Source organism: Loxodonta africana, chromosome 1, assembly GCF_030014295.1.
Source record: "Loxodonta africana isolate mLoxAfr1 chromosome 1, mLoxAfr1.hap2, whole genome shotgun sequence".
NCBI classification, from domain to species: domain Eukaryota; kingdom Metazoa; phylum Chordata; class Mammalia; order Proboscidea; family Elephantidae; genus Loxodonta; species Loxodonta africana.
The window spans coordinates 91,265,695-91,282,863 of NC_087342.1; the positions used below are offsets into that span (position 1 = coordinate 91,265,695).

At 46.2% G+C, this 17,169-nt stretch overlaps 1 protein-coding gene across 8 annotated transcripts; it reads right to left on the reverse strand.

The window, feature by feature from the left end:
* Positions 1 to 5,768: 5,768 nt before the first annotated feature.
* Positions 5,769 to 14,284, reverse strand: LOC100666034 (patr class I histocompatibility antigen, A-5 alpha chain-like). Of its 8 annotated transcripts, none has more exons than XM_064283250.1 (8): positions 14,073 to 14,284; positions 13,516 to 13,785; positions 12,920 to 13,195; positions 12,006 to 12,281; positions 11,755 to 11,885; positions 11,295 to 11,327; positions 11,102 to 11,149; positions 5,769 to 10,935 (listed from the first exon to the last, which is right to left on the reverse strand). In XM_064283250.1, exons 1-8 carry the CDS (start codon positions 14,173 to 14,175, stop codon positions 10,903 to 10,905), a joined length of 1,170 nt encoding a protein of 389 aa, XP_064139320.1. In that variant the 5' UTR covers positions 14,176 to 14,284; the 3' UTR covers positions 5,769 to 10,902. The 8 variants fall into 8 exon arrangements, with proteins under 8 accessions (XP_064139320.1, XP_064139341.1, XP_064139358.1 ...); XM_064283271.1 differs by having other exon boundaries at positions 11,766 to 11,885; positions 14,073 to 14,283; XM_064283288.1 differs by having other exon boundaries at positions 13,516 to 13,673; positions 14,073 to 14,153.
* Positions 14,285 to 17,169: the final 2,885 nt, after the last annotated feature.

The following is a 17,169-nucleotide window of genomic DNA, read 5'->3' on the forward strand; positions in this document are numbered from 1 at the left end:
TTGATCAAGCACCCTCAAAATCCAACCCCAAATCTGCTCCTCTGGCTCCTACGGGGACATGTCTAGTTCTTGCAAATATTTAGGTGTATTCTTGTTTTGCTGTTATTACCCCCAGTATGTCACCAGCAAGACTGTGCAGGGATTTAACCCTAGTTATTGGAGCCCTGGTGGTACAATGGTTCAGTGCTCAGCTGCTAACCCCTAAAGGTTAGTGGTTCGAACCCACCCAGTGGCAGTGCGGGAGAAAGGCCTAGAGATCTGCTCTGTAAAGATTACAGCCTAGAAAACACTATGGGGCAGTTCTACTCTGTCACATGGGGTCTCTAGGAGTCAGAATCCACTTAACAGCAACTAACAACAACTACAACATTGGACTGGGCACCTAGGGAGCGGTCAGCTTCTCTGTGAGACACCTGTTCCATTATAAGGGTGAAACTTCTGCAGCATCTTTTTCATGGTGGACTTGCTATTGATTATTACGGAAGAGTGAGCTCACTCTGCAAGCCCAGAGGATCCAGAGAGCATCCACTGGGAAAACCCTGTTCCAATTTGCAGAATCTCAGGTTTTCCCACAAGGCCCTGATGCTCATAACAGGCCTGCTTTGGCTGAGCTTTCAAACATCCCTGGAGTTTTATACTCTAAATGTTAGGTTGTCATCCTGCCGTTCACTCTACCTGCCCTTCCTCTACAGGAGGTAAAGGCCTCTATGAGCTACTGCAGAGGCTCTCACACGTGGGGAATAACAAGCCTCAAATTCTCATCATTTCTCCAAGGGCATTTATACAACTTAATATTAACCAGCCAACTCCTTGTCTTTCTGGGCATATCCCCCTCCCCCGCCCCCCCCCCCTTGTTATTTTTCAAAGGTTTCTATCATCACACTTGCCACAGCTTTCCTCCACACCAGGACTTTTTCTCCAGTCTCCACTAGTCAAACTCTTATCAGTTGAGCTGCCACCTTGTGCCAGGGACCCTCCATGCCTCACCTACTGCCAGGATGTCATCCTCTTGGCCTGCCAGGTGGTGGGTGAGCCAAATCCCCATCTTTTCTCAGGCCACTCCTGATAGCATTTGTAATAGTTAGGGTCCTCTGAGGAGCAGACACCAACACAGAATTAAATGCACAAGAATTTTAGTAGTGGAAACATCTGTGAAAAAATGGGGAGGGAACTAGATAAGGCTGGAACAGTCGCCAGACCATGTTGCAAGTCTGAACCCAAGTGAAGGAGAAAGGGAATGAATGGTAGCTAGAATTGTCCTAGATGTGGTCAGGTCTAAGGAAAGTTCAGTAAGGGTATCAGGAAGCACTTGAGGCAAACAAAGTTACCCTTCCATGGAGGACTGGTCCTGCCTTAGTTTCACTGCTGTTCTCAATCACTGCCTGGAAGAAGCCTGTGGGAATTGTGTTCTCAGCACAAACATGGCAACGGATTTCAGGAGGCAGTACCTGGGCCATCAGTCAGTCATGTTCCCTCTAACTGAGGTTCTGTGATGCGCATTCTCACGGCTGCCACAGTGATGCAGTTCAGACCAAAAGTTGACGATAAAGGAGAGAGATGGGGAAAAGTTGCTGGATCGATGCCTCTAAGCAGATGAGGAGGGATGAGATCTAGGGCACCAGCAGAGGGACGGGCTCTGCTGGGAGCAGGGACAGCTGACCAGTGATGACAGACTGGACGTCCATCCTGCGGTTCAAATGCAAGGACATGAGTAGATGGTGCTGGCCATCTGTAAAAGTTGTCTTCTGATGTGTTCAGTCTTCTTGGTAAAGTACGAAGCGAGGTCATTCGCCAAAATAAGAATGGGGAAGGAGGGGTGTGCAGTAGTCACCTAGGATGGCAGGAGACTGAGTGAATTCTGCAAGCACAGGAGACCGCTGAGCAACAGTGTGGGCACCCCTGAGGTCTGGGTCATGGAGAGCAGTCACGTGTCTGTGTGTTTATCTTTAGCCTCCTCTAGTTGCCTGAGGACAGGGGCAGAGATAGAGATGTTCCAGTGACCCTGAGCCAGGAGCTAGAAGAGTCAAGAAACATGGGGGTCACAAGAGCCGAAAGGTGGAAACAAAGGAAATGTCCATCAACGGATGAATGAATAAACAAAATGTGGCATATACATACCATGGACTATTACTCAGCCATAAAGGAAAATGGTGAGTGCATTAAGTCAGTCACAAAAAGGACAAATACTGTATGATCTCACATGTATGAAATAGTATATAGAATTCAAAAATTATTAGTGCCACAGGAGGACTTCTTGAAGATGAACATAAGCCTCCCCTCTTGTCCTGCGTTTTCATGCCCTCTTCCCCTGTGGTGGAGCCCTGGTGGCACAGTGGTTAAGAGCTCACCTGCTAACCAATAGATCAGCAGTTCTAATCTATCATCCACTCCTTGGAAGCCCTATGGGGTAGATCTACTCTGTCCTTTGAGTCAGAATTAATGGCTTTTGTGGGCTTCCCCAGAGGGAGGGGAAGAGAGGGAGTTTTTGCTTAGGGGCTCTGAGTTCATGTTGATGGTGGTGGAATAATTTGCAAAAGGATAGCGAGAATGGTTTCACAATTTGAAGAATGAAATCAACATCACCGAATTATACCTGTAGAAATTGTTGGATCCGCGTATGTCTTGTTGTATATATTTGCACCTCAATAAAAAATATTACAACAGTCAAGAAATGTGGGGAATGGTTCAAGGTCCATAGGTGAGAGCTACAACGACAGGAGGAGGGGCTATAACCTAATGACAGAAGATTCACAGTTGGGGACATTAGGGAGGAGGGAGGGAAAAAGGTCTGAGAGCAGCAAGGAGGAGAAAGGACGTCTCCACAACCAGGAGTACAAGGCCTGCAAGGGCAGAAACACACCCTGTGCGAGCATTTTTCATCATTGTGACTATTAACTGTTTTGTCATTTTCAGTTTTTTAAACTCTGAATTTGGGGGAATGTCCTTCTACAAATTTCTTTATGAATTATTCGGTGAGGGCATTACTGTCAATGTTTATGTAATGCACTGAACTTATAGAATGCTGTCTGTGTGAAATATCTTTGAAATGTACTGAGATTTCATTTATAGGCTATTACTTGTAATTATTTAAAACCTACTAGTTGTACTTCAGAAAATTGTGTATTTGATTTTTGGTGCGGGGTTAGATATAGGCAAGCGGCCAGGTGGGTGGGCAGGCAGGCAGGCACACAGAGATACAATGGGTTATGGGTATTAGTCAGGTCTTCTATAGCCGATATATGTTTTTTTGTGATTTTTAACTGACATGACATTCACGCAACATAAAATTCACCGTTTTAATGTGTACAGTGTAGTGGATTTTTAGTATATTCACCAACATTGTGCAACAACCACCCCTATCAAATTCCAGAAAATTTCTATCACCCCAAAAAGAAACTCGGATCTGTTAGCAGTCATTCCCAATTCCCCACTTCCTCCCATCCCCTGGCAAACACTAATCTGCTTTCTTTACTTCACATGCTGTTTTCTGTCTGCGTGAATCTGCCTATTCTGAGCGTTTCATATAAATGGAGTCATTTTCAAATTGAACACCTATTATATAGGGACTTTCATTCACTTAGTATAACGTTTTCAAGGTTCATCCATGTTATCCATGTTATAGCATGTACCAATACTTTCTTCTTCTTACGTAACATTCCACTGTATGGATGTACCATATTTTCTTATCCACTCTTCAGTTGACGGGCATTTCGGTTGTTTTCACTTTTTGGTTACTATGAAAAATCACGTTCTGAACATTCATGAACTTTTTTGTTCAAGTTTTTGTGCAAACGTATGTTTCCCATCCTTCAGTGTATGTACTTAGGAGCGACACTGCTGGGTCATATGGTAATTCTGTTTATCTTGTAGAACTGCCAAACTGTTTTCTATAGCAGTTGCACCATTTTATATTCCCACCACAAATGTACGAGGGTCCAATTTCTCCACCTCTTTGCCCAGGCTTGTTATTTTCTTTTTTTCTTTTAGTCACCTCAGGGGTAGTGAAGTCCTTTCTCCTTGTGGTTTTCATTTGCATTTCGCTAATGCCTAAGGATGTTAAGCAACTTTTCACGTGCTTATCGTGTGTCTTCTTTGAAGAAATGTGCATCTTCTTCAGGAAAATATTTATTCAAATTCTTTGCACATTTTTTTCTAATTGGGTTATTTATCTTATTACCTTTCTATTGATGAATTGTAAAAGTTCTTTACATATTCTGGGTGGTGGTGGTGGTGGTGGTGTTAGTTGCCGTCCATTCCCACTCATGAGACAATTCCCACTCATGGCGACCCCATGTATACAGAGTAGAACTGGTCCATAGAATTTCCAAGGCTGTGATCTGTTGGAAGCATATCTCCAGGCCTGTCTTCTGAGGCTCCTCTGGGTGGGTTCAAACCTCCAACCTTTCAGCTAGTAGTCAAATGCTTAACCATCTGCACCTCCCAGGGACTCATCTTTCTCTCTTACTAAGGTTAAAAAACACATGTCTATAAGACTTCAGAGAGGCATTGGTTGTTCAGTGGTAGAGTTCTTACCTTCCATGCAGGAGACCCAGGCTTGATTCCCAGCTAGTGTACCAGGAGTGCTTATTGGCCTTTTTACTACCTACGCAGACCTTTTCCTGGACCTTGCAGAAAACTGGGAACCTTTGAAAAAAAAAAGCCACTGTCATCAAGTAGATTCCAACTCATAGTGACCCTACAGGACAGACTAGAACTGCCCTATAGGGTTTCCAAGGAGAGGTTGGTGGCCTAGAACTGCCAACCTTTTGGTTAGCAGCCCAGCTCTTAATTACTGGGCCACCAGGGCCCCATAGTGGAAACTCAAAACGAAAATAAAACAAACCCATTGCCATCAAGTCAATTTCTACCCTACAGAGCAGAGTGGAACTGCCCCAAAGAGTTTCCAAGCAGCAGCTGGTGGATCGAATTGCAGACCTTTTGGTTAGCAGCCAAGATTTTAACCACTGCACAACCAGGACTCCATATTGGGCACAGGACCCAGGAATTGCTTACTTAACAAACCTACTCTTGAGGCTGATACACATCCACGTTGGGAATTCCTGGTCTACATTCTTGCTACTAGAAGAGCAATCTGAAGACCAGCAGCATCAGCATGAACCTTGTTACAAGTATAGAACCTCATGCTCTACTCCAGATGTCTTAGTTATCTAAGTGCTACTACAAAAGAAATACCACAAGTGGATGGATTTAAAAAACAGACATTTATTCTTTCACAGTCTAGAAGGCCAGAAGTCCAAATTCAGGGTGTTTGCTCCAAGGCAAGGATTTTCCTTCTGCGGATTCTGGGGGAAGTTCCTTGTCATCAATCTTCCCCTGGTCTAGGAGCATCTCAGCACAGGGACCCTGCATCCAAAGGACATGTTTGCTCCTGACGCTACTTTCTTTATGGTAGGATGTCCCACTGTCTCTCTGCTGGCTTCTTTCTTTTATATCTCAAAAGAGATTAACTCAAGAGACAACCTAATCCTGTAGATTGAGTCCTGCCTTGTTAACATAACTGCCTCTCATCCTGCCTCATTGACATCATAGGATTTACAACACAGAGGATAATCATATCAGATCACAAAACCATGGACAACCACGCAACACTGGGAATCACAGCCTAACCAAATTGACACACATTTTCGGGGAACACAATTCAATCAATAGCATCTGGTAACCACCAATGAATATTACACTCTGCAAGTATACTTATTTTTGGCTTTTTAAAAGTGAGATCATGCAATATTTGTCCTTTTGTGAGTGACTTATTTCACTCAGCACAATATCCTCCGGACTTCTCCACATTATGTTTTGAGTACTCATCATTATTCTTCATGGCTGGATAGTATTCCACTGTATGTATGTATTACAATTTCTTTATCCATTCATCCATTGATGGGCACTCAGGTTGTTTCCATTTTTTTGCTATTGTGAATAGTGCTGCAATGAACATAGGTGTACCTGTCTTCTACAAATTTTATGGTTTTCATTTTCACACTTAAGTCTTTAATCCATTTTGAATTGGATTTTATGTATGGTGTTAGGCATAGAGCCTGATTCGTTCTTCTGTATGTGGTTATCCAATTTTCCCAGCTCTGTTTATTGAAGAGACTCTTCTTTCTCCATGAATGGATTTAGCACCCTTCACAAAAATCATACGACCATAGATGTATGGATTTATCTCTGCTCACTCAATTCTATTCCATTGGTCTATATATCTGCTATTACACCAGTACCAGGTTATTTTGATTACTGTAGCTTTATAGTACGTTTTGAAATCAGAAAGTGTGAGTTTTCCTACTTGATTCTTCTTCTTCAAGATTGCTTTAGATATTTGAGGTCCCTTGCCCTTCCATAGATATTGGAGGATTGACTCTTCCATTTCTGCAAAGAAGGCTGTTGTAATCTTGACAGGGACTACATTCATCTAAAAAACAACTTTTAAATGTTGTTTGAAGACCCCTCACCACCATGATCACTACTCTAATCACTGACATCAGTGGCTTCAATTCTGGCCGAGCAGCAGAAGTGCTTGCAGGGCTTATTACAAAATAGTCCTCTCCCTGGAAACACAGCCTCAGAATGTTGGTCCCACGGTCCAGGAATCACTTATTTAACAAGCCCTACAGCTGAGACTAATGCATAGCCATGTGGGAATCCTGGCCTATGCTCTTGCTACAAAAAATGTGATCCGAAGACCAGCAGCAACAGCGCCAACAGAGATCGTGTTATAAATGTAGAATTTCATGCTCATCTCCAGACCATCAGAACCTTAAAACATTTCCAGGTGATTCCTGTGCACAGTAAAGTTTGGGACTCACAGTCTTAGTCACTTCTTTATTTTAATTGTACTTTAGATGAAGGTTTACAGAACAATCTAGCTTCTCATTAGACAATTAGAACACATATTGTTTTGAGACATTGGTTACCAACCCCACAACAAGTCAACATTCTCCCCTTCTCAAACTTGGGTTCCCTATTACCAGCTTTCATTTCCCCTCCTGCCTTGTAGCCCTTGCCCCTGGGCTGGTGTGCCCCTTTAGTCTCATTTTGTTTTCTGGGCCTGTCTGATCTTTGGCTGAAGGGTGAATCAGACTTCATTACTGAGCTAAAAGAGTATCCAGGGACCATACTCTCAGGGTTTCTTCAGTCTCTGTCAGACCAGTAAGTCTGCTTTGTTTTTGTTTTTTCTGGGTGTGTGTGTGTGTGTGTGTGTGCGCGTGTGTGTGTGTGAGAGAGAGAGAGTTAGAATTTTGTTCTACGTGTTTCTCCAGCTCTATCTAGGACCCTCTATTGTGATCCCTGTCAGAGCAGTTGGTGGTGATAGCTGAGCACCATCTAGTTGTGCTGGACTCAGTCTGGTGGAAACTGTAGTACTTTTGGTCCATCAGTCATTTCCGCTAATCTTTCCCTTCTGTCTTTGATTTTCTTCATTATCCCTTGCTCCAGATGGGGTGAGAGCAGTGGAGTATCTTAGTTGGCCACTTACAAGCTTTTTTTTTTATATTTTTTTAAATTTATATACACTTTACTAAATATTTCTTCTAAATATCACTCATATATCCAACTGCCAATTGGAAAACGTCATTTACATTTCTAATAGATATCTGTCCTAGTCATCTAGTGCTGCTATAAGAGAAATACCGCATGTGGATGGCTTTAACAAACAGAAATTTATTCTCTCACAGTCTATAAAAGTCCGAATTCAGGGTGCCAGATCCCAGGAGTCTTTCTGTCTGTGTCAGTTCTGGGGGAAAGTCCTTGTCGTGAGTCTCGCCTGATCGAGGATCTTCTCAGCGCTGGGACCCTGGTTACAAAGGACATGCTATTCTCCTGACTCTTGTTCCTTGGTGGAATGAGGTCCCCATGTCTCTCTGCTCACTTCTCTCTTTCACATTTCAAAAGAGGTTGGCTGAAAACACGACCTAATCTTGTAGACTGAGTCCTGCTCATTGAATAACTACCTCTAATCCTGCCTCGATAACATCATAGAAGCCAGGATTTGCAACACATAGGAAAACCATACCTGATGACAAAATGGTAGAAAATCACATAATACTGGGATTCATGGACTAGCCAAGTTGACACACGTTTCGGGGGGGGGTATGCGGTTCAAACCATAACACCTCCCAAATCCATTTCTTCAGCCCAGACATTTTTCCTAAATATCACTCATATATCCAACTGCCAGTCAGACAACCTCACTTGCATTTTTAATAAACATCTCAAATGAAACACTTCCTAAACCGAATACTTGTGATACCCCCTCCTCTTTTCCACCTCTGCTGATGGCAGCTCCATCTTTCTATTTGCACAGTCTAAAATATTTGGTGTCCTCCTTGACTCCACTTTTTCTCTCATACCCCAATTTTAATCCATTAGCAAATCTTGCAACGTTCAAGTTCAAAATATATCAAGAATCCAATCACTTTCCACTATTTTCACTGCTCACAGGCAAAACCACCAACATCTCTAGCTAGAAAATTGCCTGGATATCCTAGTGTTTTCCTACTGCCTTGTCCATCCTCCACCTCTTGATTCTATTCTCAGCACAGAAGCTAGGGTGATCCTTTTAAACGGAGACCTACCATATCTCTCTTCTGCTCAAAATTGTCTTGTAACTCTTCACCTCACTCTAAGGGGGAAAATACCTTGAGATCCTGAAGGCCCCACATGATCTGACCATACCTCTGATGTCATCTCAGTTACTCCCCATTCCAGCCCTACTATCCTCAGTGCTTCCAGAACACAGGCACGTTCCTGCCCTAGTGTCTTTGCACTGGATATTCCCGTGCCTGGAAGAACTTCCCCAGACATCCTCATGAATAATTCCCTCATGTCCTTCAAGTCTTTCCTCAAAGGCCACTTCTCAATGACATACATTCCGACCACCTAAGTTACAAAAGTCGTCTGCCTTCTCCTCTCACGCCCACATTCAGCTTCCCCATTGCACTTCCCACTTTCTAAAATGAACACCTGTCTTATTGACTATGCTTATAGTGTCTCTCCCCACTAGAACACATGCTCCACAAGGCTACCAATTTCTTGTGTTTTTAGTTCACTGATGTTGCCCAGATGCAAATACAGTGTATCTGGCACTCAACAGCTATCAGCAGAATGATCACTGTGGGGTAGTGCACCTTCCTATCCTAGAGACGGTGTCTTCCTAATGTAGCCTCAGGACAAATGCTGTTTTGTGGCACCTGCAGCAAGTCCACTCACACTGACTAACGTTGACTCTCCTTTCCTGTATATGCTGCTCTCTGCTCCCTGTCTCCCTCTCTTCCCTCCTCTCCACTCCAGCACACAGTCTCATTTCCCTCTGCAGACCAGACAAGAATGATCCTAGGGGTTATGGACGCTATTTTACAAACAATGGTGAACTTAAATTAGATTCTGCTTTATAAACCCACAAGGTTGGACTGGTCGGCACTAGGATTATAGACCTAAGGGCAGGGAGAGAGGGTAGGCAAGTGGAAGATGGAAACATAACAGAAATTTAACTAAAACAAGAAAACTGTTGGATGCCTCCTTTCTAATTCCAGAACTTATTCCTTAAAAATATTGGGGGAAAAGTAGAAAGAATAATCCAGGAAACAACCCCATGAGGAAAAGACCAAAACAAGTCTGAGAGTTCATTTCTCCATACCACAGAGACTCCTGTGTGCAGGGGCTGCCCTGGGCCTTGTGGGGACACTGAAAGGAAAAACGAATTCTGCTGCTGTCAGATGGGGATACCCAGAGGAGAATGAGACCAGAAGTCGTGCACGAAACAAGAAGAGGCATACCCTCCACAAAAACAAAGACACAAAAAATAAAAACACAAACCTTGGGGTCTGAGGGTCAGGCTAGGCCTAATCCAGCACACGAAGCCCTCACTGCCTGTCTTAGTTATCTAGCATTGCTATAACAGAAAAACCACAAGTGGATGGCTTTAACAAAGAGAAATTTATTTTCCCAGGTTAGAAGGCTAGAAGTCTGAAATCAAGGTGCCGGCTCTAAGGGAAGGCTTTGTCTGTGGGCTCTGGAGGAAGGTCCTTCTCTCTTTAAGCTTCTACTCCTGGGTGAAGCTCAGGTGGCTTGGCATCTCTCTTCTGCCATCTCTACTTCTCTCCCTTGCTTCTTTAATCTCTTTTATGTTTGAAAAACAATGAACTCAAAATATAAGCTACACTAATCTTTAACATAACAAAGACAATCCATTCCCAAATGGGATTATAACCAAGAGACATAGAGGTTGGAATTTCCAACATGTGTCTTGGGCGATATAGCTCAATCCATAACACCGCCCAAGCTCTGAAGACAGGACAGGGCCTGGGCAATGCCTGAGTCCCTGTGATCACAGGTCCTACTGAGGAGACAAGAACAACGCAGCAGTGAAGATGACTCGACCAAGGAGTGACCATGTCAAAATCCAGGCTGTCCTGAACACAGGCCCCATTCGTGTTCAGCTCCTCCACAGCCTTCTTCCATCCCTGCCTATCACAGACTCAGCAATGCAAACAAAGGATTCTGGATGGTTCTCAGGTCTCCATTTATTTCCTCTAGGAGATTTTAAGTCTCATCATCTCCTTAATTAACCCATCAACCCTACTTCATGGCAAAAATTTGACAAAAAAAGATCATTCCCAGATTCTTGTTTTCAATACGTAAGTGACAACTTGCAGCTCAGAGCAAGAGAAGTTATGACTGGGATGGAGACATTCTGGCCCTGTCTCTGCTGGAACAGGAAATGCAGATCCAGGGGAAAGAACACAGGTCAGTGTGGGGAGGGTGTCCAGGTGGGCAGGGGTGAGTTAGTCCCACCACATCCTGACAGGAACACAGGTACATTCAAACAACAGTTGCAGTAAGAGAAGTCCTAAATCACAAAGCGGGTGTGAACAAATCTTGCATCAGTCAGTCAGTCCCACACAAGGCAGTGGTCTTAAGCTAAGGAAGAAAGGAATCATGAACAAATTCAGGTCAGTCACTCTAAGTGTTGACACTCTGAACAGCCCACCAAAGATCAAAATATCCAGTTCCAAAGTATCCCCATAATGAAGTCTTGTCCCCTCTGCCCCAAACCTTTCCCCATGTCTGGCCCTCAGGGTCTCACCTTTAGAAGCCATGAGAGATATATTAGAGCCCTGGGCACTGTCGCCATCTCGAGAAGAACAAAAACATTATCTGGTCAGAGCCCACAGGAGGACATGAGACTAAAGGAGGAAATTTGAGGTGGGGGGCTCTCCCACGGGATCCCATCTACACTCTTCCAAGGGTCTCAGGATCAGCCCACATCCCTCACTTACTTGCAGTCTGCATGGAGCTCCTTCTCTTTCCACCTGTGGGAAGAAAACATCCTGTGAGAGACCAGGGAAGAGCCAGGACCATGAGGTCCTAGAGGAACCCACTAGTCATGGACCCCAGGCAAGTTTCCAGAACTGTGATTTCAGACTCAGGACAGAACAAGGAATTAAAACGAAAGGAGATATGTGGGGACTGGACCACCCACCCTCCTAGAGGTCTGTCCTCAGCAGGGGTTTTCCCCTCTAATCTGTGACTATGGGCATCAGGTCCCCATCACCAGAAACATCTAAGGTGAAAAATTTACCTTCATCTACTACACATGTGATTTATGTGTTTACAGAGGGCCCCAGATGGGTAAGCATGTGTGTGTGGATGATATTTCCCAATAACGAGGCAGAACATGGGCAGACTCCTAGCTGGGGATTGAAATCCTCAAGTGTAATAAGAAAACTCAGACCCCACCCCATCTCCACCTGAGCTCCTCTTCCTCAAGATCACAACTGCAGCCACCACAGCTCCAACAACCAGTGCTCCAAAGAGCACCAGGCCAGCAACTATTCCCATGACGGGGATGGTGGACTGAGGGGGTGGCTCTGGAAGAGAAGAGAAGGTGAAGGGCCCTCACCCACCAGTCTCAGCCCTGACCCTGCTGGAGGTCTCCAGAAAGGCTCATGTTTTCCCTGAGAAAAGGCTCCATCCTCGCCCCCTTTTACCCCATCTCAAGGTGAGGGGCTTAGGCAGCCCCTCATGCTGCACACGACACGTATATCTCTGCTCCTCTCCAGGGGGCACCACCATGGCCACCCACTTTTGGAAGGTCCCGTCGCCTGCAGGCCTAGTCTCCACAAGCTCCATGTCCTGGGTCTGGTCCTCTCCATCTCGCTGCCAGGTCAGTGTGATCTCAGCCGGGTAGAAGCCCAGGGCCCAGCATCTCAGCATGACCTCATGGTCAGAGATGGGGTGGTTGGTCACATGTGCCTTTGGGGGATCTGAGGAGAAAGGTCAGAAAATTCAGAAACTCTGCATTATGTTCCATGGGCCACGGGAGCAGGGCTCATGTGACCGTGCTGAGATTGAACAGAACATTTGGGTGGAATGAGGAAGTGTAAAACTCGGACACTAGTTTGGACTCAGGGGTCTGGAATACTTGATTCCTTGGAAAGTTCTAGAATCTAGGTGCGACTGCCCAGTATAACAGGTTCCACGTCTGAGGAGAACAGGGGGTTCTGGCCCTGCCTTGGGTGGTGACCAAGAAACTCAAAAAAGCTGGAGTCAGACCTCCAAAGAAGTCGGGTTTGGAGCAGAGAACAAGGGCTGAAAACAAGTCCCTGGGGGTTACCAAGGCCACTGCCAGAGTCAAAGAAACTGCTGATCAGTTATTTCAGGAATCATTTCCCCCACTATCCCTAGAGAGGCTGGATCGCTTAATTCTCCCTGAAAGAAATGTATGGTCTGTGGGTGAGTCACTCTCTAGTACAGATTGTACTAACAGGGGCTGACTCCTCCCTCTCTCAGACCCTTGGGAGCATGGGAGGAGGTATTCAGGTGTCCGTTCCTATGGGAGGCCTGTTGGAGGAACAGCCTAAGCCAAGGGGAGACGTGGGAGTCGCCCCACAAGTCCACGTACCTGCACGCTGCAGAGACTCCTTCCCGTTCCCCAGGCATCTGTGGAGCCCCTCCACACACGCACCCTCCAAGTAGGCCTTGACCTGATCTGCAAACTTGCCAGCCTCCCAGTTGTGCTGCGTGATCTGAGCGGTCGTGTCCGCCGCGGTCCAGGAGCTCAGGTCCTGGCTCAGGGTGATGTAGTCGGCGCCGTCGTAGGCAAACTGAGCGTACCCGCGGAGGAAGAGCCCGTCGGGACCTACTTCACAGCCATATATCTTCTGGAAGGTGTGAGACCCTGACCCCGCCCCCGCAGTCAGCCCCGCCCCCGCTACCAGCCCCGCCCCCGCCGTCAGCACCGCCCCCGCCGCCAGCACCGCCCCCACCGCCAGCACCGCCCCCACCGTCAGCACCGCCCCCAACCCCAGGCCGGCGGCGATTGGTCAAATTCTTTTTGGGTCTAAACTGAATCGAATCCCCGAGGCTGTTGCAAGGTCAAAGGACCTGGAGGGTCCCGCGGCATCGGAGTGAGGTTCGGGCCCAGAGGCTCCGGGCGACGCTGCCCTGGGGACGAGGGGACCCGTGACCTGCGACCCGGGCCCGGCGTCACTCCCTCACCGGCGTCGCTCTGGTTGTAGTAGCCGCGCACGTTCCGCAGGCCCACTCGCAAAGCCTGTGCGTGGCCCTGGACTCTCTGTGTCTCCCGGTCCCAATACTCCGGCCCCTCCTGCTCCATCCACGGCGCCCGCGGCTCCGCCCTCGGCTTCGCGGCGTCGCTGTCGAACCGCATGAACTCCGTGTCGTCCACGTAGCCGACGGCGATGAAGCGGGGCTCCCCGCGGCCGGGCCGGGACACGGTGGTGTAGAAATACCTCAGGGAGTGGGAGCCTGGGGGCGGGGAGCGGCTGAGACCACCGACCCCTCCCTCCCCGCGCGGGCCCGGGTCCGGGGTCGATGGGCGCGGGAAGGGGAGGAGGGGTGAGGCATGAACGGTGGTGGACCGAGAAGGGGCAGCGGGAAAAGCAGGGCCGGGACAAAGTGAGGGGAGAGGGAGGGGAGGGGACGGGAGAGGGGGTCTGGGAGGGGGCAGCATCCCCGAGGGTCCTGCGTCCCGACCACGTGGTCCCCTCCTCCTCCCTCCACAGAGGCTGTTTCCCTCCCGACCCCGTACTCACCCGCTCCGGTCTGGGTCAGGGCCAGAGGCCCCGAGAGCAAGAAGAGAAGGATCTGGGAAACTATCACCATGATCGACTGAAGACTGAGTTCCAATGGGTCCATGGGGAGCTTATAACCGGGAACGGAGGAGACACTGATTGGCTACTGCAGAAACCGGATACACAATGGGAGAGAGAACTGGCATCCCCTCATGTTGTCCAGACAGAGGAACTGGCACAGGTTGTGAAAAGGAGAAGTGAAACTCGGGGAGACCGGGAATCTCCAGCGCTTGGCTTCCTCACTCCAGACACCGCCCTCGTGGCCTGAAAGCCAAGCCCGGGCACTAGGAGTTTGTCCTGACCCCTGTCCTCCTGTACCGACCACTCTTTGTTCACACTGACTCCCTGAGTCATACCCTGGGCTGCCAGAGGAAACCGCGGAGAGACCCCCAGGCTAGGGCCAATCCATTTCCTCCTCTCCCCTTCTTAGAATGCTTTTCCCTGAACTGGACTCCCTCCCTCCCACCTCTTATTTCTCCCCCCTGGACTTCTCTAGAACAAAATTCACCCCCAAAGAATCTGATGCCAGAGACTGAGCTCGCCTTAGGAATGAAGGTAGAAAGACCAGGGGTCTCCTCTTTAAACCTAGAATAGATTGTGTCTGAAGACGCCAGATAGGTATTTCCAGAGAGACAAGTTTCCTTTTTATTAACAGCAGTGGGTAGGTAGCTCAATATTGATAACCCCAAGAGGAATTTAACCTGTAAGAGAAGGGATTTTGTCCATTCATGTATAAATGTGTCTGAAAGGCTCTGCAGTCAGGCTCACAAAGTTCTGAAGTTTGACTTTCCCAAACAATGTATCTATGACTCCTGGGTTAGTGTATATTAAAATTATCTTCATTTCCTATCTCTGAGTTTGTCTGAGTCCCACGTCTATCTTCAATACAAAGCAGCTCATGAAAGCACAATTCATTACTGCATATTTTAACCAGAAGAGTGCAGGAACTTCAACGTCTTCAAAGTTGCAAGTGTTCAACAGTCAAAAATGCCTTCGCCAGTGCACACCCATTGACTGTGTTTATGAATTATTAACATCTAAGGGATGTATTTTTTTTAAAGGATATAACAGAAAGCTTGGCACTTGGAGCCCACTCAGGGTCACTGGGGAAGAAAAGACCTCTGGATCTGTTTGCCTTAAGATTTCAGCCAAGAAAACCCTATGGAGCAGTTCTACTCTAACACATGGGCTTTGGCATGAGTCAGTACAAGACGACAACAAGGGATGTCCGTATTTTATTCAGACACTTGGTACTGTTATTTGCTTTAACCTGGTTAACATGAGGGGGCAATTCATTTTTAGGTAGCCCCACAGAATATATTAAATATCAAATGCAAAAAATACCCAGCTAGATCCTCAGGTATACATATTAATTAAAAATCTATAAAGCACAATACTTAAATTTGAGAATTCCAGTGCTTAGAATTCTTTGCTTCTGCTTCTTTCCTCCCCTCCTGCTACTCCAGGGCTTTCCTCTGTCTCTCTCATCCCTCGGGCCCTCTTCTCCCCTTGGTCTCAACCACCTCTCACTTTTTTTTTTCTCCATCACTTTTTTTTTAATCAAACGTTTGATGTAGGTTTACAGAACAAACTAGCTTCTCACTAAATAATTAGAACATATTGTTTTATGAAACTGATTAACAACCCCAGAACATCTCAACACTCTACCTTCTCAATCTTGGGTTCCCTGTGACCAGCTTTCCTGTCCCCTTCTGCCTTCTAGTCCTTGCCCCTGGGCTGATGTGTTCCTTAGTCTTGCTCTATTTTATGGACCTGTCTAATCTTGGGCTTAAGCTTGAACCTCAAGGGTGACTTCATTACTGAGCTAAAAGGGTGTCCAGGAGCCAAACTCTCGGGGTTTCTCTAATATATATAAGACAAAGTCTCATCATACCACTTCTAAGGAGCATTCTGGCTGTACTTGTTTCAAGGCACATTTGTTCATTCTTTGCCAGTCCATGGTATATTCAGTATTCTTTCCCAGCACCACAGCTCAAAGGCATCAATTTTTCTTTGGGTCTGTCTTCTTCATTATCCAGCTTTCACTTGCATATAAAAAAGGCGACTGAAAAACACCAAGGCTTGGGTGAGGTGCACCTTAGTCCTCAAAGTGAGGTCTTTGCTTTTTAACACTTTAAAGAGGTCTTTTGCAGCAGATTTGCCCAAAGTAATGCATCATTTGATTTCTTGACTGCTGTTTCCATGGGTGTTGATTGTGGATTCAAGTAAAAGGAAATCCTTGATGACTTCAGTCTTTATCATGATGTGCCTGCACATAGTAGGCATTTTTTACATGAATGAATGAATGACAAATATGACTGTAGAAAAATTACTTGCATCACATAAAAATCAAAATGAAACAAAGAAAAACAAAAATTAGGAAAGGTTTTATTTTATGCAACTACTGTGCCTGATGGTGGATAACTTCATTCAGCGGAGAAAGTGATATGTGCTTATCCCTGGCAGACTTGGGCCTATGTATTAGTTTCCTACTGCTGCAGAACAAAATACCACAAACTTAGTGCCTTAAAACACCACCCATTTATTTGTTCACAGGTCTGTAGGTCTGCTGTACAAATATGGTGTGAATGGATTCTTCAGACCAGGGTTTCACAAACTTATCCTCTCATCTGGAGCTGGGATCTGCCTCCAAGCTCATACAGAGGTGTTGGCAAAAATCCATTTCTTGCAGTTGTAGTGCTGAGGTTCTCATTTCCTTAGTGGATGTCAGCAAGGAGGTCCTCCCAATCCTAGTGGCCACCAGCATTCCTTGCAATGTGGCCCCCTCCATCTTTAAGCTCACAGTCCAAAACCTCCTCACATTGACCCCCTCTCACACTTTGAATCTCTTTGTTCAGGAAGAGCCCAGTCCTTTTAAGGGCTCACCTGATTGCATACTCTCCCTGTCTAAGGCTTACTGATTTGGACCTTAATTACATCTGCCAAATCTCTTCACAGCAGCACCTACATTAATGTCTCAATAACTGGAAGAAGGTGAACTCATACTTTTATGAAGATAATGTTCTATGTATGTTTGCCAACGGCATCTCCTCCTCCA